We start from the raw sequence: 22,663 nt of genomic DNA on the forward strand, positions 1-22,663 counted from the left end.
AACCAGTCTGATGAGACTGCAATACACATCGTGTTGTTTAATTTGTTTAAACTTATTTGGTCTCTTTCATTGAATAAGGTAATTCCTAAATGATTATTGATTGTCGAGTACGACTGTAGTAGGATACCGAATGATCCGATAAAATACTTACTTCAGAAATTTCAATAATAACGGATATCATCAGCTAGTAAAATAGCAAGTGTAAAAAAGTGTTACTAAAAAATAAATAGAAAATTATTTATTTATATTTCAATAAGTTATGGTAGACAGAGGCAACACAACATGAGACTCAAGGTGACGGCCAGGACACCGAAGATGCTTGAAAGAGTGTCACTGGAGTTACACAGGTCTGAGGTACAAGAGCAGACCTCCTGACTGTAACCTTCCCCTGACTTCAAATAGCAACTGTCACTGTGGCTAGAGTTCTCCCAACCACAACTTCGTATCACTCTGGAGTCTGATGGTACTGAAACATACTCATACTTAACACAACATATCATATCATGAGCTCAATAGTTACACAGATCTGAGGTACAAGAGCAAATATTCTGACTGTAACGGTCCCCTGACTTCCGATAGCAACTGTCACTGTGGCTAGAGTTGTCCCAACCACAACTTCGTATCACCCTGGAGTCTGATGGTATTGAAACATACTTATACTTAACACAACATAACATATCATGAGCTCAATAGTCACACAGATATCTGGTACAAGAGCAGACCTCCTGACTGTAACCTTCCCCTGACATCCGATAGCAATTGTCACTGTGGCTAGAGTTGTCCCAACCACAACTTCGTATCACCCTGGAGTCTGATGGTACTGCAACATACTTACACTTAACACAACATAACATACCATGACCTCAATAGTCACACGGATCTGAGGTACAAGAGCAAATATTCTGACTGTAACCGTCCTCTGACTTCCGATAGCAACTGTCACTGTGGTTAGAGTTGTCCCAACCCCATGTTGCTTTTACTATTGAAATAAACTATACCGAGCCATGGCTCGGTCCCCAAGTACTATTCACTAACCAAGCACCATATTTATGTTTAGGTTTACACGTTTGTTATTATAATAGGCCGGCCGGTGCGACGTCGCCACACACCAACGCCGAGGCGTTTTGTGTAAAAAAGGCTACGACAGTATGAATGTGGTTTCTACAAGTATTAAAACCTTATAAATAGTATGTAATTAGTTGTAAGATCTATAATCTTTTCTATCATTTTGACATTGATCTCGAGTCTATAGCAGGGTAGACTAAGGGACTAATGTTTATTTCATTGGCAATTTCCCAATGAGTATAAATAGAATAGAATAGTTAGATACTTACACTTGTACAGATTGACAGACTGTACGATTTTGCGGCAAAGCACGTAAGCAACTCGTGTATTGTTTACTGTTGTACAGTTTATCTCCGTCTCAGTTGGAGGTACTTCGTCAGAGCATCTTGAATCATTGTAACTGTTGCACTCATAACATTTGATGGCATCTGCTGGAATCATAGATATTCAACAAATTGTATTTACATGGCCTCCTCTAAGTCCTTGGCGAGATAAAAGCGGCAACGCCGCATCTCCGGCCTAGCGAAACAGCTGTCGCACTAGTTCATAATGGAGGTTCTTCGCTATGTTTATGTTTACATGCTACATTTATGTTAACATGGCTATAGCAATAGACCGGACGCTGCGACGTTGCCAGACACCAACACCACGGTCTTGTAGCCATTTTAGATGAGGCCATTATATTGATTACATCTTTTGTAAGGTATTCTACAAGAAACTCGTTTTGTTTTTTGTAGATGAAATTCTCCAATAACAAAATCTAGATTGAGAGATTGCTAGATAGATTTGGCCTAAAGCTAAAGGTGGGTAATAACATTATCGTGTGGCTTAAAGTCATTGGAGGTTTTTGGGATTTGATCCCGAGAACTCTAGGACAGAAATCCCGCAGAACCTGTTACATCTCAGGATTGGATGAAATGTGCAGGACTCGGAAAAAGCAAATCATCTTTATTCCAAGATCAGGGTGTTTCTGAGGTAAAGAGGTAGTTTTGTTAGGAATATCCCGAAATTAGTTCTTCACTCCGTAACCACGTATTGCAACTAATTGCATAACAGCCATAATTGTTTATGCTAGAAAGTACCCATCCTTAATAGATATCACTATAAAGCGTATACTTCATACTAGTGGCTTGTAGGGACATAAGTCCCTAAAAAGCTCAAATGTAAAACAACTTTTTGCAATACCGGTATTTAAACAAACTTAGAATAACATTATCTATGTGTCAGAATAGGCATCCCTACACCATATCTTTTGTGTAAAAAACCAGTTTGTTGTTCTTCTTTGTTTGCTTTTGTTGATGTCATTTTCAATAAATAATTTGAATAACTCCAGTGGTTTAACATGAAAAGGCAGCAAACATATCATTGTTTGTGAATAAATACTGGTTTACTTTGGTCTTGTGGTTAATGAGGATAAATAAAAGCTTCCCTGTTTGGAATTTTAAAAATTCATTGGAGGTTCGCCTTCAGATGAATTGAAGACGCCTGCAATTTCATCTGCAGGTATTAGGCTTATTATACCTACGACGATCCATATTTATCCTGTCTACAAACCTAAGTTCTAATTCACTGTCACCTTGTACAACCATTTCTTCCGAAGCTCTTTTGTAAATTTGTGCAAATGGATTTTCTAATAGAATTTTTGCTAGTTTTGACAATATTTCAGGTTTTAAGTCACTATTTTCTCGACGCCTTTGACGAATTTCTGTTGCTGTTGATGTGTCAATAATGTACAATTGGCCATACACGGGGGTCTTCATCATGTTGAGGCAGCAAATCTGAGATTGAGCCATAAATCTGTCCTTGAATTTTGAAACAGTATGGTCCTTTTCCTGGAATATCTTTCTTACTGGCTGAAAAATAAGCAAAAGCCATCGCACTGTTGCATTGTCGAATGAATTTATACAGTTGTGGGCTCTCTTCAAACAAACTTTTAAGTTCTACATTAGTTTTTGACTGAGGAAGGTTAATAAGTCCGTTATGGCAACATGTCATAAAATGATTATTCGTTAGTTCTTCTCTAAAATGAAGAGCACTACATTGAATGCACTCTTGGTCCAATAATCCTGCATCATGGATCTTTACATTTCCCTCGTCTACCATGGGTCTCCTAAAAAGGGGTTGTAACATATCTTGATTAAGTTCGTCATTATCTACTATTGCTCTCCTACGCGCACTGTCATTCCTATGAACAGTTCCCCGCCTTTGTGGTATTCCCATGGCGTTATATTAATTACAGTACTTATAATGAAAAGAATATATATCCAGCAGCCTACATACCAAAACATCTTGAATCCCTGGTGATTTTATAAAAGTATGATCGAATATGATTACTCTACGTTGTATATTCACTGCACTAAAAAAAATTACTTACGAAGGAATGCAAATACACCATTTTAGAACCAATAACATTTATAGGTTATTTTAGTTGTATATATTTACACAACCTTAACCTTAAAATGTGTAGAAATATAAAGAAAACAACATCATTTAAAATATACTTGAACATATGATTTAAAAATAAAAACAAAACAGAAGTTAGATTTAATTTCGACTCTTTGATTATTTATACAGAATATTTATTCTATGTCATTTATTCCTTTAACACGACAATAACGTAAAAGCATGAAAAAATGAAACTTGAGTATATGATTTAAATATAAACAAAGAATGCAGACGTTTTTCCGACTAATCTTCAATATTTCAGTTTTATTATAGTATACATTTCATAGTTGACTGGCTAAAAGTAAACCAAATGTGTGTATTGATCACTGTTTTCAAATCTGTGGCACAGCTGTTTTAATTTCAAAAGATGTAAACAAATTAAACCCCATGTTGTTTTAATGGGAAAAGTTTTATTCTGTTGCGAATTTATGGTAAAAAAATAAGAAAAATGAATAGTTTTCCCTCAAAATTCACGCCAAGACCTTTAAAATAAGACCCCTCCCATCCTTCTACGGCCATCCAGTCACTCACAATTTCTTTACAAAAATTTGACTTACGGAATTATATATATAGATAAAATGGTATAGACACCAGTGACACCACTGGATTGAGCTATTTTTGGCACACTGTAGGCTAAATGAATAATTAAGATTCATTAAAGTATAGGGTTAATGGGTGTGCAGAGTTTGAAATTAAATGTTAGCACGGGGTTTCACTTGAGTGGTTCAGATAACTCGTTCACCTTCAATCCAAGAATTGAAACAATGTGGTTTCAACAGATTTGAGTCATTATCGTAATCAGGACTTGGTTTTAATCATGTAGAAGATTTATAATAACAGCCTATTGTAAAAATACAGTTTTTATGAAGTCCCATAGACTGAACGTTGTCAATATTCTCTACTGAGTATGATAATGACCCAAGTGTGTTGAAACCATCGAAACACCAAATAGCCACTTTTAGGTTTTAAGACGAACGAGGTAAGTGACTCACCCATGGATTACTTAAATATTTGTTGAACATGAAAAATGAATAAGGGTCTTGCTTACCGCTACCGATTGAAGAAAGAAAGACTGAAGTGACTGAAAAAACAAAAACACTCATGAATCTTTTCTCCATCATTGTTGACTCCACAGTTCTTTAGGTTTTGGTTTTTTAAACCATTCACAATAACGGCGACTTAACCAAACCAACGATGGTAAATAAATCACTAGTGTTTGTTAACAATGACAATCACGAATAGTAGAACGTGAGTAGAACCGATTATTCCGTCAGAATCAGAATGTCTGTTCTAGTATTCGTGATGACAATTATAGTGTAAGAAAATCATCCCTTGTTGAAAGTTTATTGGATAACCAAACAGCTGCTTGGCATTGATACCGGCTGAAAGATTATATACAGTTGGTAAATTCCACAGGTCTAACTGTAGATTATATTCATTGTATGTAATATGAGTTATATCATTGACTATTAATAGTCAAAGGTTATATTTTAACCGTTGACTATTAGAAACAGAAGAAGACATCCCATGCGTATGGATCAGCTGTTGGCAATTTTTTTTTACAAAAAAATTATTTAGTTGCTTGAGCCAGTCACAGAATGCACTAGTGTCTACAATTCTATTTCCCACCTTATTTTTTGTTGCTGACATAGTTAATGGGTCATGACAATTGCTATGCTGTATCATGTCAGTATGGTTTGACTTGGTAAAAATACTGAGTATTCGACAGAAATTAGTATTTTAGAGATCTGTACAATCTGTCGGTGGCTCACATCAATTACGATGAATTTGATTAAAAACTGGTGACAACTTTAACATGGGGATGGAATGTCTAGTTGTTATAGTCAAAGATGGTCTAGATGGCTGTTGCTTACAGTCGAAGCATTCACCTATAGTGCCGATGTTGAATATCTAAGATTTCTTCCGAAAATCACAACAAAAACTGCACCGTACAATACGAACGGTAAAGGTATCAGGTACTAAAACAACAGTAGAAAAACAACACTTTATTTAAAACGACACAAATAAGACGGACAGTCACATAAATAATGGCTAATGTACAATGGGTAGAGTACTGTAGGGGATGGCAGGAGAGACGAGATGCTATAAAGTGTAGCTAGCCAGGGCGAGCCCGAGGGATGCGACGATGGCGGCCAGGGCGCTGGAAGGGGCGCCCGCGGCGTTACACAGATCTGACGTGCAAGAACACACCTCTTGGCGTCCTCCGAAGCCGGACCTCTGGTAGCAGCGACCCTTGTAGCTAGACTCGTCCCAGCCGCAGCTGCGGATCACCCTGGAGTCAGGCTGGACTGCAACCAGAAATGTCATGTTATTGTCATATACTTTGTAGATTATCTTTTCTAATACCTCATCGGTGGTTTTTACTGAAAATCCTTCCCACAATCTTAGATCTTAGACTGAATAACGTTGGACAGCCTTCCGAGTATCAGAAGGTTTTCATCAATAATATCCAAGACACATTGCAATAGTGATAGTAATCTAAAAATTAAAGAGCAATATAATCCGTTGCATTGAATTTAAGTACAACATCCTGAACTTTATGGTAGTAAAATCCCGTTAATAGCCTATTCTAGTTCAAGGCCACGGTGTTGCTGTGTGGCAAGGTCGCACCGGTCGAATCGTGTAAATATAGACATTGCACAGACGCTCGATTGTGAATTAGTGCAACAGCTGTTCGGTAGGCCGGGGCTGCGACGTTGCCACTTTTGTCCCGCCGCGGCCTTGTAATAGAGGTGTCCAAGGTTATATTGGGAGATTAAGTAGAGGGAAGAATTGTAGTACTGTAGGCCTAATTATTTCTTGGTGATCGTCTCCCAGAACGAGTCTCGCGTTTTTCATGTGACCGTTTTGTGATGTATTAAAATTGTCCCATCAGGATTGCCTGGACTGCATAACAGTTCGGGAGTAAAACAAAACTGATCAGAGTACATATAAGGTGCATGTTGTAGAAGTTGCTATAAATCAGGTAGACTCTCACAGACTGTATAATACACCTTGATAACATCATAATATCTCTTGATTTTAATTCAGTTAATTTGTGTTTTTACCAGGAAAGTTTTGGGGTAGTTTTGATTTTGTCCATTTCTTATGTATTTTGGGGTGCTGAATCCAAATCTGAGGTTTGCCAACAACAATTCTTGACACAACATTGACAAAAATGAGAAAAATATGGAAACAATGATATTTTTTGTAATATTTAGCTTATAACTCTGAAATTATCAACTTTCCGTTATTAGTCTATATTATAAAAATTAAAGTACACAAAATTTGCTACAAAACGTACCCCTAATGTGGTAATCTCCGATGAACCGTTTAGGCTCCAGAGCTATTTGAAAATTGGAACATGTTGTGTTAGTTTTTAAATTTCTCCAATTATTTTGTCAATGACATTAGTGTACAGAAAAGTTACACGAACTGTTGCCGTTTAAATTATCCTTGCTCAGAGGGTTGTAATGAGGCAGGTTCTAGCAAACATTTCGAAGCATTATTTGTGAGCATTCTAGCTTGTTCATCTGGACGCTTAAAAAAAGTTTAAAAGTAAAAAAAAAATTTAAACATAATAATAAGTAATGTACCAAAATCAAAATTATCAAAATTAAAATAACAGCAATCTGTTAATCATGTAATATCGTATGCACCTGATGACGTGATATTAATACATACGTAAATAATAATAATGTTATGTAGGCATATACTGTTGCTAAGCATTTATATTGTGTGTAGATTTAACAAGTTAATAAATAAAGGAATGTGCGTTTGGTACCATACTTACTTTCTTACTTACTTAGACTCTAGCATCACAGCCCATTGTACATCCTTAATCGTATTGGCACCCATTATACAATTTTCTGTGTAAAATTTCAAGACCTATGCATGGCTTAGAGTGATTGGCACTGTTACCATAGGCCGATACTAATTTTTTCACCCCCATTCATTCACCCGAATGTAAATGTAAACTCTAACCGAGTTATGTCTACGCAGCTGCTTGAGTTGGGGGCAGTGAGGCAATGTTGGATTTAGTTTTCTAGCCAAAATTCGTATTGACTATCTTAAGTCAATTAACCCTTATCACTCCCATGTATTCCTATGCCCTACGCCCTAGGACCTACAACCTATAAAATCTACACACAATGTAAATGCTTAGCAACAGTATATGCCTACATAACATTTTATTATTTACGTATAGCTTAATATCACGTCATCAGGTGCATACGATATTACATGATTAACAGATTGCTGTTATTTTAATTTTGATAGTTTTGATTTTGGTATTACTTATTATTATGTGTAATTTTATTTTACTTTTAAGCTTTTTTTATATGTGCAGATGAACAAGCTAGAATGCTCACAAATGATGCATCGAAACGTTTGCCAGAACCTGTCTCATTACAACCCTCTAAATGAGGATAATTTAAACGGCAACAGTTCGTGTAACTTTTCTGTACACTAAAAAAAAATCAACGGTTCAGTAACACAAAATTAATCAATTTTAACACTTTGGATTTATATAAGGCCTTTGCCTGGGCATATACAATGAATATATTTCATTTACAGAATAATTTGAGAAATTTAAAAACTAACACAAAATGTTCCAATTTGCAAATAGCTCTGGAGCCTAAACGGTTCATCGGAGATTACCACATTAGGGGTACATTTTGTAGCAAATTTTGTGTACTTTAATTTTTATAATATAGACTAATGAAGGAAAGTTGATAGTTTCAGAGTTATAAGCTAAATATTACAAACAATATCATTGTTTTCATATTTTTCTCATTTTTGTCAATGTTGCGTCAACAATTTGTGTTGGCAAACCTCAGATTTCGATTCAGCACCCCAAAATACATAAGAAATGGAAAAAAATCAAAACTACCCCAAAACTTTCTCGCTACGAGTAAATTTAAATACAAATTTACTGGATTATTTAGGATCCTCAACATATCGGTTCAAGTCAATATTGATGTTTGGTGAATGTTTTGAAGGATAACCGGCCAAGATTGTTTGCCTAAATTGAAAATGATGCTCCTTCATCGATCACTCCTTTCCTCTGAAAGTTGTCTAAATGCTAATGCGCCCTACCACTAATTGACTCATGTCTATGTCAATTAAAGCGTGTGTAATAACAGCACTTTACACCATTTAAATCCCACTTACTATGATGGATATTAAAATAGAAAGTATTTTAGACATAAACTATATCTGGCCATACAAGGCCATTGTAGTTTTCTCTTTTCTTTGAAGAAGAATAGTTCGAGTTGAGGAAAACTCAAGAATCTTTCATCCTCAACTACTGTACTACGACTAACACTGCTATATTTTAGGTGGAATTAAAGTAAAGTTGTATTCGACAATTACATCCTTGTCCTAAGAGAAAAGTCTACAAGGACTTATGCTGATCATCAGACCTTTAAGTCCCATAATTTTGTACAGTATTTACTCAAGCCTTGCTGGATTGTTGTAACCTGTAGTCAAGTAGGTACTAGAAGTAGATTATCGTTTGATTTACATATTGTGCTGGCAAAAGTGGTCAGTGTGGATGGTTGGTGTGTACCAATGATTGTAAACTGAGTGTAGATATAAGGCATATAAAATAGTAGCCTATGTGAAAAAGTTGAGTAGCGATTCAAGTGGCATAGTATCAAATATATATATATATATATATATATATATATGTAGTCCCGGTAATCAGAACCCAAGATGTATGGAATAAATGTCTTTTACTCCATAAATCTTTATCAGAACCGGGTGTCCTACCCCTTGCAATCATGGTGGACTGACTTTTAGTTAACTCTTTTTCTGTTACTGCGCCGTTGCGCCGATTTATCATGTGTGGTGTTAAAAAGGTGGTCATGTTTAATATATGGATACATGTATCAAAAATAACCAATAGTTGTATCCCAAAGAGCGTGATTCGCCCTAAATGTTTTCAGGACTAGTGCTACGATCTAGCTAGACTAGGCTCAAGTTTAATAACCTTGGACTAGGCTAGGCTGCGCATTGTTTTGGTCACCTTCTTCTTATTACTTAATACAATAATATTAGGCTATTACCATGGACTATACACAGAATAGACTCTATTCTGTGTATAGTCCATGGTAATAGCCTAAGACTTCCTATGTAATGTAAAAATTCGAAGCCAACAACCGTTGTGCAATCAGTTGTTATTTTTGTTTATGGCAGTGGTTACCTTGTTTACCATAGGTTCTGGCGCACACCACTGGGAGTGACGCGGTCTATATTTAATTCTTTTTTTCTATGGTGGAAGTGATAAATCAATCAGATGTGTGCTATGATACCACATTGACTTTAATTCACATCAAACCCAACACCCCCAAATATTCAGTACCCTCTGGTGAGATCACGGCTAGGTAGAATTGGCAACGTCGCAAGTAGGGTTGTTAAGAGTCAGACGTCCCATAAGATAACATGGCAGACAGGTGACATCTGCTCATTAATTAGGACTTAATTGATTTAAATTTAAATTTAGGAACATAAATTTATTAAAATATTGAAAATAAAACATATATAATTATTGAAAAACAAAACAATATGAATTGAAAATCTATATCTATATATTTAAAGGGGAGTCAATATTTTCAGAGTCCAGTAACCAAGCTTTCGTAAATACACAAATACCATTAAATGTTTCCGAACAAAACAGCTGTTACAATCCTTCTTGCGATGTTGCCACTTCGAAGGCCGCGGCCTGTAACTGGAGTTAAAGGCCGTGGGTGAGATGGTCCTAAACTTCATCTATTTTCTTGGCTTTAAATGTTTACATTACATGGTAAGTGTATTCTGTGTATAGTCAATTATATTACTTAAAAAATTAAGCTTATGGTCCACCGTGGTGATGGTACATAAAAATGTGCGATTCTCCCTAATTGTATACTTAATTTGTTTACTCGCACGATTTCTACGGTGAGATACTTACGTCCGTTCACCTCAAACTCGATCGTCTGCACAATCTTGCGGCACATTGTGTGCTTGATCTTCTCCGTGTCTTTGGTCACACAGTCCTTCTCCAGCTCGACGGGCGGCTTCTCCATAGCACATCTTGTGTCGTTGTAGCTGTTGCACTCATAGCACTTGATGGCCTCTCCTGGAACCATTGACAAATGATATATTTTCCTCTTTAAATTTAGAAGAGATAAAGGTTGAATGTAGGAGTATGAAAAACAGGAAACCAAATATGTGGCAGGAGGTGGTATATTTTGAAATGTGCATACACAAGATATGCAAAAGGTTTTCGTTGTACTGCAGAAAACCCGTTTTACGTGCGTTGCGGGTTTAAAACCAGTCTTCTTCTCCCGAGGGAGTAAAAGGTGGCTTTAGTCTCTAGGGAGTAAAACTCAGCTAGCATAAATTGTAAGCAATTGCATATATCGAAAGTACGTATCGATTGTGTAATCGGTTGTAGCTTGTTGCAATATTGTCAACAGACGAAATTATTGAATCACTTACTTCCATTAGTCTATGTTACTACAGTATTACTAAACAGCTGCTTGATTAAAATAGGAACATTGAAGACAAGTTGAACGTCGCGTCGTTTTGAGAGGTTATCTTTACATGAAAAGTATCTTCGTTTTTTACCTTAGTTCGCTTAGTAATGTTGCAATTTGATTAAATATATAGTTCATCACAAGGGAAAAAAGTGTATTTTCAACCCTCGCTCATTTTGCCGGTTGAAAATTGAGTTCGGGTCGATAAGAGCTACTACACCTAGTGGTGAAAAAAATATACTATTTTAAGATTCGGTAACATAGACTTTTAGGAGATCCGGAGAAAGATTATCTATATAAACTTACAGTCCGGCCTATTGGTCTGTTCAAAGGTCTAATGATCCTTACCGAGTCACATGGGCTAGTCAGTGGCGACTGTGGTGATAAGAAGCGGCAAATTCTTGGCTTATCAGCACTAAACGCCCGGAAGACAATTTCTCTGTTCATCAGGTTTAAAGCCCAGCATAGTGTGACTGGGTAGGATCTTCACAAATTAATTTTCGCAGACTCTCCAAATTTATGAGCAAAGAAGTTTTGCTGACTGTAACGTACACGTGTGCCGCTACACATACACGCACATACGTACATGTACACGTGTGTGTGTGTACGTGTAACGTGTGCTGCTTTGTGTACGTCCCAAACAGGTCTATGACCTAGGGATGAATTGTTTCATAGTTAAATAAGTGTGTGAGTTAGTTAATCTAAGTTATTCTTAAGTTACTCTGTGTATAAGCGTATAAATCAATATGAAACAATAAAGATTTTCTGATTCTGTAAATGTTTCTTGTACAGTATAATATCCACATTGTCCTATGCCGATGGCATTTGGGATCGTAAAACGTCCACACACAAAAAAAAAATTAGAATGCAAAAGGAAGCCTAGCGTTCTATGAAGTCTTACACCATAACAATCATACAGGTACTGTTTTCTGAAGTAGGTCTTCTTACTATTCCGTCTAACTACATTTTTCATACATTGCTATTTCTCAGGAAAAACTTTGAATTTAATTAGCATCTTGTACCAAACTTAAAATACAAAACAATCTACAAATTCTTTGAACATTCTTAGGAACAAAACTTCAATTATTAGTTTTAAATCATATGTTTTAAAATTCTGTAATTTTTAATGCCCTCCCAAATATGACCTCAGGAATGAAATGTGAGTCAGCTTTAAAAAAGTAAATTGTAATAGTTGTTTTTATTTGTTGCAGAAAACAATGTAACATGTTGATTTTGTATTGATTGTGACGCTTGACAATGCTTGTAATGAGTTTAACAACAATACCTATAATTTCATTCGATTTCATTTCAATTCAAAGACATTTTGGCATTCACAAATCGACAAACAAACATTCAAGTCAGTCAAAATGTGCGAAATTGTTTGGATTACTGGATTTGTATTTGAACGTTCGTTTGGTAGTTCAAAGATAATACATTTTGTTTGTTATTTACTCCACTCACTGCCCCTAGCAAGTCCTGTCATTATGAGGATAAATGAAGATTGATTAAGGACAATCAACGTAGCTAATGATATCAAAATACAAATACAGAATTTATTGAATTTGAAAATGTACGTTAAAATTATTAACATGTCAATTCCTGAGACAAAGTTAAAATAATATTGAACTCTGTACTTATTTTATTTTCGTTGTCTTAATGAATATACTCATTAAGAAAATTTGTTTGAATATGCCTAGTTAAAGTGTATTGTTGTGGTATATGATAGTGAATGATTGAACTATTTTCCTGATAAAAAAATATTTGTGGTAGTGGCTAATTAATTTTTGATTTTGTAAATATTTGTATTTCCAATATTATAATACTTGATTTCCAATTTTACAACCTTGGCACTGACACAAACTAAGAGTTAATGAAATCATAGACAAAGGATTAAATATAGACCAACAACAGTGCTGCGGTTAGCATAAGTTCTGGCATCCACCGCTAGGAGTGCCGTGTAGTTACATAGTGCCGTAATTACAAGGCGCTCCTAGTGGTGGACGCCACAACTTATGCTAATTCTATTTTCTCTATGATAAAATATAATACGAAATAATACCACGATGCATTCTATCACAGTTCGGAAAAATAATTGTAAATAATTTATAATGTGCTCTGTGTTTGTATAAACTTCAAGTGTATTCAATCGCTCTACGGGGATCGACCTGATGATGTGACCGTCGTCACGAAACCGGTCGCCATCTGACAAAATCAAAGGATATTAAACAGGTAACAGTTTATTTAATATCATTAATACCCAGTAGTATGAAAATGAACTAGGAATAATTACTAGTCATAAGTGTATTTACATTCCAAATGCCTAATGAAACAATTATTTTTTCAAGTGAGCAATTTATCTATAAATTAATTATAAAAAAAATATTCCTACTAACAGGCAAATTGAATGGTTTGCATAGTTTGGAAAAATCAATATATTGATCTGTATTCTTGGATAACCAGTGTCATTAAGTGAAAAAGTAAAAATAAATCTATATTGTAGAAAAAGTTTAACTGATTAAAATGTATAAACAATCAATCAGATTTTATGAATACACAACATAAGTGTCAAATTAATGCAATTAATTAAAAAAATTAACATACAATGTATAAGAAGACTGATAAAGAATTTAACCTAAAAATATTTAAGTTAATAATCTTTGACGAAAGTGTATCAAAAGTTTATTAGACTAATTTATAATGTGCAACATATTTTACCTAGAACAGTTTTTTTTTTAACTAGGCGTTTCAGTCCAGTTCTTAGAATTGAAAAGATTCACTTAATACAATTGTTTACTTACTTAACAGCATTGTCTTTTTTGCTTAACAACACAGGTAACGCACCAATGAGGTTCAAGGATTGAGAGAAAAGAAATCAAATTGTAATGCTTCGAACTTTATCTGATCAGCTGTTCAGGCCAATTTAATTGTTGAATGGTGCAATTAGTGGTTGGTACAATGATTCGTTGCATCACTGTCAGTGGCAATGAGAGGTTATAAACGAACACATAACCCCTCTTAAAAGTTTTGAGTAGGCATTCATTGTTTACTCGCCAAGGCTCGTACCTACTACTTGTTTAATTAATACTCGTGTTGTAAAATATCTTCACGCGATCGTGCGTAAACTACTAATTCGTTATTTTAAGAATTGTATCATTAGTTAAATTAGCCATATTTACAATTTGTAACAATGTTTAACATTTAAGCTGATTAATATGTATTTATAATTTTATATATTTTGTAACATTTTATATATTTTGTAACACTTAAGGGGAAATGCTAACTTTTTTACTAAGACTTGCCACTACACTTACCCTAGTGAAAAAAATCCAGTTACTGGCCAGGTTCTGGCCCAGGTTCCAGAATTGGCAGGAACCTGGGCCAGAACCAGAACCTGGCCAGTACTGTTCCAGAACCTGGCCAGTACTGTTCCAGAACCTGGCCAGTACTGTTCCAGAACCTGGTCAGTACTGTTCCAGAACCTGGCCAGTAACTGTTCCAGAACCTGGCCAGTACTGGTCCAGAACCTGGCCAGTACTGGTCCAGAACCTGGCCAGTACTATTCCAGAACCTGGCCAGTACTGGTCCAGAACCTGGCCAGTAACTGTTCCAGAACCTGGCCAGTACTGGTTCAGAACCTGGCCAGTACTGGTTCAGAACCTGGCCAGTAGGCCTACTGTTCCAGAATGTATTGGTTGTTTGAGCTTGCGAAGACGACCCACTTTTACATGAGAATGATGTGAAAAAACATAATTGTGTTAGTATTTTATCACGTCTTTCACATTTTCTCAAATTAAAATACAGTAACGTTTTTGTATCCATAGTTTTTTGTATTTTACGTGAATAACTCGTTAAAAATATTTACCTTTTTACATGAGGGAAAGGAATTTATCGACGGGTTTTCCAAAAAATTAAATTTGTATGCTGATATTTTTACATTATTGGTACATGACGATTGTTTGTTATTTCCATTTATATAACTCTTTTGTAGAAAATGATTGTAAAGGGTCACACTCTTGACTTACACTTTCCAATCAGACAAATACTGCCATTATCTTATCACAATTTCCACTCTTTTCTACTTACTGAAATCAATGGCAAGACTCATTAATTTTATATAGGCCTAAACCATGGTTATTGATGAGCATGATTACTTCTTACTTAAATGGTTGAGGACCCTATAATTCTGCAGTTTATGTAAGATTAGGTACTCAATTACAATAGACACTGTTATACCTAATAAAAAAAAACTTTTTTGTTATTTCCGTGCTATTCAAACCGTCAAACAAAATGAAAATAACCAAATACATATCTAATATTACCATGAATGTATCTAATATTACATGTCTAATATTAACATGAATCTCAATCATACCTAATATCAGACAATTTTACGGATTGATACACAATTTTTAATTGAGGTTAATTAACTTTTTAAAATATAACAATATTGATTGTTAAATTAACTAATTTCTATTGAAACTGTTTGTAAAGATGGCTTTATGCCAGCATTTTATCGATTTTTTATGTAGGCCTATAAATCTTAGGCCTACCTTAGTGACAAAATCAAAAGACAATGCACAATTTAACACAGGATTATTAGGTCTACTAGCTCCTTTGTTGGTAAAAGAATTATTATTTGTGAATTTTCTTCTATTTTAGTCAGCAAGGTAATACTGCTGTTAAATTGATCATCCATTACAAAATATTTAATTTTGTTAATGTTTATCCATAGGTATTTGAAAAATTACCTCATTAGCAAATGTGTAGGCCTTAATCAATATTCAGCATTATACTCCAACATGTATGTATTTAAAAATATTACATTAGATCTTTGCACTTATAAATAATAATGAATTTTAAAGACATAAAGATTATCTAAAGATTGAGTCCATGAGCCATTTATGGGATGCAGTCTTCGTCCTCCTCAGTCGTTTCTCCCTCCTCAGTCGTTTCTCTCCTGAAAAAAGTAACATTCTATTATTAACATTGAATATATTCAACTGGTGTTGGATGTAAATTTTTAAGAGATGACTCATGAACAGATTTCTTATTCTAAAGCAGAATCAGAACACCTGGCTTCTTTCAATTTACTGAGCCCTTTTTTGCCATTAACTCCTTAAACATATCATTTTGCTTTGGTTGAGAAAATGTTGCAGTTTCCAATAAAAAAAAGTGTTGGTTTTAATTTGTTTGTCTATAGGCCTACCTATTAGTTTTGATATCTTAGAGAGATAGGCTATGTGCAAATAAATCAAGCATCAACTCTGTAAGGCAAATGAAACATTAGGCTAAGTTTTTACATTTTGCTTTGATGGTGACTGACATCATCTATTAATCAATCATTAGGTATCAAATTACCTTCCTTCCTACTTGCTAACAATTCGATTTCATGACGGTCTTAGCCAATCTTTTATCACCGTCTCGATGTTTCTTTTTCTTTGGCCTCTGGAAACTGGTTGAAAAACAGCTTCTGTAAGAAATAACAAGAAGTTTGCTATTATTAATAGTAAGTAGGCTATGTAGCACTAGTAACGTGTCAAAATCTAATCTCAAAACCACCAAAACTTTGAAAAAGGTTTCAGCTTGAAAAGGTTCCATCAGCGAGTTTCTAGATTCAAAACTTTAAATGGGGAAGACAGACAAAAAGAAATTAAACCTTTGACAAGAACTTCATGCACACTTTTTTAACTTTATTTTTTTGCAATCTCGTGTAACGGTGATTTGCCGTTGGGAATAAATAAAATTGATTGAATCAAAATCAGCTTAATATATTTCTCAATGCTGTAAAAGGGCCTAAAAATCAACCATAATAAAGTTTTCCCAGATCTACTCATGCTTAAATAGGGTACAGTTCACAAAACTCGGCATGGTGCAATAAGGTGCTTCGACAAGCATAACCCACGCACATAAAATGTGCCGCAGCCGATTCCCATTCAATTATCACAAATTTCAAAAGTATGGATACAATAACCAAGCTATGTAGGCTACATACATTTATTAACAACATAAAATTTGTTCTAGCCTAACTTACTTTCAGTTAAGAAGTAAACAGGCCTAGAAAAATCCATACCGCTTAAGAAACGTAACAGATTTTGACGCAAATTGGTTAGCTAGAACTTAACTTATATTTACTTATACTTAACTTAACCTAGGATATGTAAAATGTCGCAAAGTTCAGGTAAATTAGAACAAACTGGCTGTCACTGTCAATACCGTATGAATAAATTATTGGTAAGTTATCAGTCGAGAAATGTTACTGATAAGTTAACTTAATTATAACATAAAATAGGCCTCATCCATAGTGTGACAGTAAATAACAAATTAAGTTATTCTAGGAATTGGTCAAACAAATACGTTAGATAGGAGTACATTTTCGGTTTGTTGGAAGTTATTTTTGGTTAGCTAATGCTTTCTAGCCTAAGTTTAATTTACTGCGCTTGGCTCGATTTTATTTTCATCCTACCCTACCTAGCAGTACCGGTAGCCTATTTTTAACTTATGCCTAAGGAATTTATTTTATGAAATCAACTATCCTTTAAGGGTGTAAGAATTATTTAGGTGTAGGGCCTAACAATTGAATTTAAGATATTTAACTTGTAACCTAACTTTTAATCTAGGCTTTGACTAACTTAAGGCTGACTGCATAGGTTTAAGAAAATGATTGTAGTAGGCTAAGTTAGGTATATTCCTATATAGGTTATTAAAAGTTGCAGATTTGAAACTGTGGCCAATGATTCACCTAAGTAAGGTTAAAAAGTGATATCGCATTAGGACATGCAGTAAAACGTTAGGACTCCGTTCAAGTAAAAACCAAACTTTCAAAGAAAGCCCCATCAAGGCTATAGGCCTACTAACAAATGTACTAAGATTAAATCCAATGCAAATTTGTTAGGTAGTCTAAAAACTTATAACTGTAAGCCAAAGCCTGGCTAACTCATTTAGGTTAGTTTTCTATAAGTAACTTAACTTAACTACCGGTTTATAACTTAACCTAACTTTAATCAGTTTAAAGAAAGACTAGATGTTGCAGAATTTTTATCGAACCTAATTTTTGATGTGTAACTCACATTGAAACTTATTAACTAAAGTAGGCCTAATGTTATTTTGAATTCCTTACCTTGGTTTGGGAGACAGCCTCTTCAATAACGATATTCTTTGGTGAAAGAAAACTAAAAAAACTGAAGGTAAACTACCTAACAACAAAAATCTTAGGCTACTAATATAATATGGATACGATTATACACAATTACATTTTAATTTTAAATTGAAAGGACTAAGTTATACTTTTGCAAAGTCAAGAGGTTAGGCACAACAGCCAAGCAAAGATGGCGACGCCGATCTTTTGACAATTGACAGTTGGAGTTGGAACAGAAAAATGAAAAATCAGTCCCCTCCCCTCCTCTGCCACGGACTGCACTGGACCCTGTCATTAGCTCTCAGTCTGGCGCGAAAATTCTTTTAAATTTTAATCTTGCTCAATTTTTCAAAACAATAACAGAAGTTATTTTAATCAATCTTTTATTTTGGTTGTAGAGATAATTATTCTAGGACACATACTTGTCCTATGTATGGGTATGTGGTAGTACTGTAGTAACTTTAATATTTTACAGGAAAAAATCACAAAAGTTGCAAAAAATATAAACCCTAATTTTCACAACACTGAGAGGTTGCACCATTTAAATTTAAATTATAAAGACCAAAATATACTAATTTTGATCAATATAGGTTAAAAAAAACACAGTTTTCCTCTATTTATATAAAATAACATATAAGTTACAGTAGCTTTTTTTCAGAATTTAAAGGGCTCTAACATACTTGTTATTTATAAAAAAATTTTGGCCAATTTTTTAAAATAAGATTTTGCTATTATTTCATGGGTTTTTATGGAAAAATCACCATTAAAAACAAAATTTCAAAAAAGTTAAAACTTTGAAAACCCATGGTTTGGTACTTATTACTTGCTGAATTTCATCACAATCGGACAACACTTGTGGTCTGTAGCTCTGTACAGATTTGCTCATTATGATTATGTATAAATTAATCGTTATCAGTAATCTCCAATTTACCAAAGTGAATAACTTGTAAAAAAACAACAAACACATATAATTGAGTCTGAATTCTGGACCAGAGGCCATTATCAGCCAAGAACAATGCCAGTATCATCCAGTACCAGCAAAAACCTGGCCAGTATAAGAATCAGAATATAGTTTTATTGCCATAATAATACAAAAATGTACTGGGCATAAGTCACTAAAACTATCAAGTAAAACCAGACCCATTAAAATAAAGATACAAACTTCAATATCAGCCCAGTACTCGCCAGAACCTGGCCAGTATCAGCCCAGTACTCGCCAGAACCTGGCCAGTATCAGCCCAGTACCCTCCAGAACCTGTCCAGTATCATTCCAGAACCTGTCCAGTATCGCCCAGAACCTGGCCAGTATCGCCCAGAACCTGGCCAGTATCGCCCAGAACCTGGCCAGTATCGCCCAGAACCTGGCCAGTATCGCCCAGAACCTGGCCAGTCTCGCCCAGAACCTGGCCAGTACTTGTCAGTACTGTGGCAGAACTGGTCAGTTCTGTGACAGTACTGGCCAGAACCTGGACCAGAAAATTTTTTTCACTAGGGTAGATTTCTATCAGTGTATATTTTTATTAGAAAATGTTTAACAATATAAAACTTCGAATAAAAACAATGGTCTAACACTAGCAAGCAAGTGATTCGGTATGTGTAAATATCAAGGTAACTAACTGCACTGTAATATATTAAGTGTCTTAATATAAGTCTTATATTAAGACAAAGTCGTCGCACTGCACAGATAACTTGTGGTTTTAATGTATAAACTTTAAGTAACATGTATTACCACTTTTATCAACGGATTAACTTAAGTCCTCGGAAGACTGGATTAACACCCTATTGCAATGTGATAGCTGAAGATTTGCCTCCTAATCGTCTGGAAATTTGATCGCGTACATGGATTGTGTGTAATTATTGATATACAGTAATATATTTGACAGGAAATATTTTTTTAAGTTTTAAGATATGCAAACAATGGTATTTAAAAGTACTGCAATAGTTTTGAATAGTTTCATTTCACACCTAATTTGCTTGACGACCAACTTTTACAAAAAATACCCCTGCTGCAGCAAACCTGAAGACTAAGCGAATTTTCATTTACCTGGCCGTATTTCCACTAAAATTTCCCCTTAAAATTAATTTATTTCAGATCTATCTCCTATTTAAATAACACGAATGAGTACTTAGGTTTGCTGATTTAGGGAAGGCAATGAGGTGTGTTTTATTGAAATGTTGAGAGCTTAGTATAAAGTAAACAAATTTGCAAAAATTCGGTAAAATATATTTGTGGACAAGCAAAATACAACCATTTATTTGTTCTCCATAAGAATAACGTGGGAATTTTATTTACATTTTCTTCCTCCGTAACCGTTAGGCCAACGTTAACAACGCTTCAGTATACTTAAACGATTTGTTTAAAGCTCTACAAAAATGGTTCTCGGGACTACTACCATGAGACCTACAATAGCAATTCCCTATAGTGGTGAATTCGCTAAAATGAAGTAGTTTATTTACTTGGTAAAACAATCTAGACAAAAACAAAATATTATTTAGTTTACTAACTTTATCATGCTCAAATTTCTTATCAATGACTTTTTTATAGGATGGTAAATGTAAGTTAATTGCAGTGTGATGAAATGTTTGTCATAACAATAATTCAGTTTTACAAAGTAATTTAACACCTTAATTCAACTCCTAGTCTAAACGTAAGATAAAAGCGTTGTACATTTGTCTTGCATTCAGATAGCATAACTTGTGTAAATGTTAGGTTAGGTGTGGTTATCAGTTTCAAACCAGGTATAGACTTATTTTTATCACAGTCTGTTGCATTTTAGACGAAAAGGAGTTATCTTTCCTGAACTAAAATAAAGCAAATCGTCATACTATATTGGGTATAACTTCGGTGTACTTGATATATTAGTAATTTATTGGGTATAGCCATAGAGCAGGGTATAACCATAGACAAAAATAATTATTTCATTCTTTTTGTCTATATAACAGGCAGGTATCCAAGACTGTTCAGCTATTACGAATTGTACTGACGAGTAATTACTCAGCTTTAGGATATCAACAGTTTAGGATAGTTTTAAATCATTTAAAAAGATAGCCTACGCCTGCAAAAACTTCTTGAAACAAGCATTAGTGACTGAACTAATAAAACCGTTCGTGTCGGAAATTCATATATATGCTGGCGAAAAGGCGAAGTATTTGTGAATTATTGTTGGATTGTTATAAAATATTATATTATGGATTTGCACTAACGCTTTAAACTGTAACATTAGTTGGAGACTGAAACCAACCTTGTAGAATGGTTTTGTTGTTAACAAAGTGAATGTTGTCTGTTAAAATCCGTCTTAATAATAATTCGAACACACGAAACTATGGTATATTTGCACATTCCAATTGAAAAATTACCTTTGAAAATTTAACAAGTCCTAGCTTGCTCCTTCAAAACTGAAAGTATTTTTTTTATTTAATGGTTGAAATTAATTAATATTAAAAAAAAAAAACTTTGGATGCCGTATAAGTTGTTTTTGGGTTATGAATTAATTATGCTCCAACAAAAAGGTCCAGGGTTTCTACCGTTCCCTTTCGAAACGTAAAAATATGCCATATTGCGGGAAAACCGTTGTAATGTATAATACTTTCTAAATAAGAATTAAATTATTATATATGATTCATATCGTGACCTATTATTATTGGGCACAAATCTGTATTATTTTAACTTGAATTCCTCCATATTTGCAATACTACTAGGCTAAGTACGTCATGTTTCTTCTATAAGGGTGCGAGACCTTAATGGAATAGCGACATCAATAATAGACAGATAATTAACGACTTAATGGAATAGTTAACTGTTAACTCAAGTTAAGAGCGACGCAATGCACTGATAATTTAAGCAGTTGAGGCTGCAATACATGCTTTTCTAATTTGAATAATTATTTGTTCTCTTATTTATATTTCAAATTTTTTTGTTTTTTCAATAAAATTAGTATAGGCCTACAGTACTATAGGCCTATTTAGCAACTATATCCTATAATGGTTTAATAATTATCTTCTCCTTATTAAATTCTTGGTTCGCTTAGAATTATATTATTTTAACTAAATAATAATGTGTATTATTTTACGTCTCTTAATTCTATAAATGATTGTTTAAAGCTAAGTTTTAACAATTTTTTATACATAATTTCTAGTCTACCTGTCTGTACGAACGCCAGAAGTACGAGGACGGCGCCCAAAGCAGAATGTAGCAAGACTGTCATGATGGCAGTGGTGACGGGCGGAGGTTTTGGCGCGAACTGACAGCTTTGGCGCGCCCGATCAGCTGATCAGTGACAGACGACAACGTCGACGCCCCGTCCTGCGCTACACTGATATCAATTATACTATCAGCTGGTAAAACAGCAAAAGGTGTACTATCAGTAGGTAACGGCCAATTTAAACTTAATTGAGTGAAGTGATACTTATAGTTTTCGCCTTAACGGCTTTCAAAAAGAGTACTTGTTTGTCAATTGTATTAATCTGTCTATTATTGATGTTATCACGTTCAATCGGA

The 22,663-nt window shown here is 34.5% G+C and overlaps 2 protein-coding genes and 1 long non-coding RNA gene across 3 annotated transcripts; all 3 read right to left on the reverse strand.

Moving 5' to 3' along the window:
* Nucleotides 1-257: 257 nt before the first annotated feature.
* On the reverse strand, nucleotides 258-4,806 carry LOC128989492 (protein quiver-like). The gene is made up of 3 exons (XM_054411386.1): nucleotides 4,559-4,806; nucleotides 1,335-1,496; nucleotides 258-466 (listed from the first exon to the last, which is right to left on the reverse strand). The coding sequence occupies exons 1-3, from the start codon at nucleotides 4,629-4,631 to the stop codon at nucleotides 258-260; spliced, it is 444 nt and encodes a 147-aa protein (XP_054267361.1). The 5' UTR covers nucleotides 4,632-4,806.
* Nucleotides 4,807-5,501: 695 nt separating this feature from the next.
* On the reverse strand, nucleotides 5,502-22,459 carry LOC128990489 (ly6/PLAUR domain-containing protein 2-like). Its single transcript, XM_054412862.1, has 3 exons — nucleotides 22,307-22,459; nucleotides 10,463-10,630; nucleotides 5,502-5,819 (listed from the first exon to the last, which is right to left on the reverse strand). The coding sequence occupies exons 1-3, from the start codon at nucleotides 22,368-22,370 to the stop codon at nucleotides 5,614-5,616; spliced, it is 438 nt and encodes a 145-aa protein (XP_054268837.1). The 5' UTR covers nucleotides 22,371-22,459; the 3' UTR covers nucleotides 5,502-5,613.
* On the reverse strand, nucleotides 15,548-18,256 carry LOC128990490 (uncharacterized). The gene is made up of 3 exons (XR_008490533.1): nucleotides 18,148-18,256; nucleotides 16,389-16,500; nucleotides 15,548-15,987 (listed from the first exon to the last, which is right to left on the reverse strand). It is a non-coding gene; the product is annotated as an uncharacterized LOC128990490 (long non-coding RNA).
* Nucleotides 22,460-22,663: the final 204 nt, after the last annotated feature.

The sequence above is a fragment of the Macrosteles quadrilineatus genome, unplaced genomic scaffold (assembly GCF_028750875.1).
Source record: "Macrosteles quadrilineatus isolate MER2022 unplaced genomic scaffold, UCM_ALF_1.0 Scaffold_3__2_contigs__length_128488019, whole genome shotgun sequence".
Lineage (NCBI taxonomy): Eukaryota > Metazoa > Arthropoda > Insecta > Hemiptera > Cicadellidae > Macrosteles > Macrosteles quadrilineatus.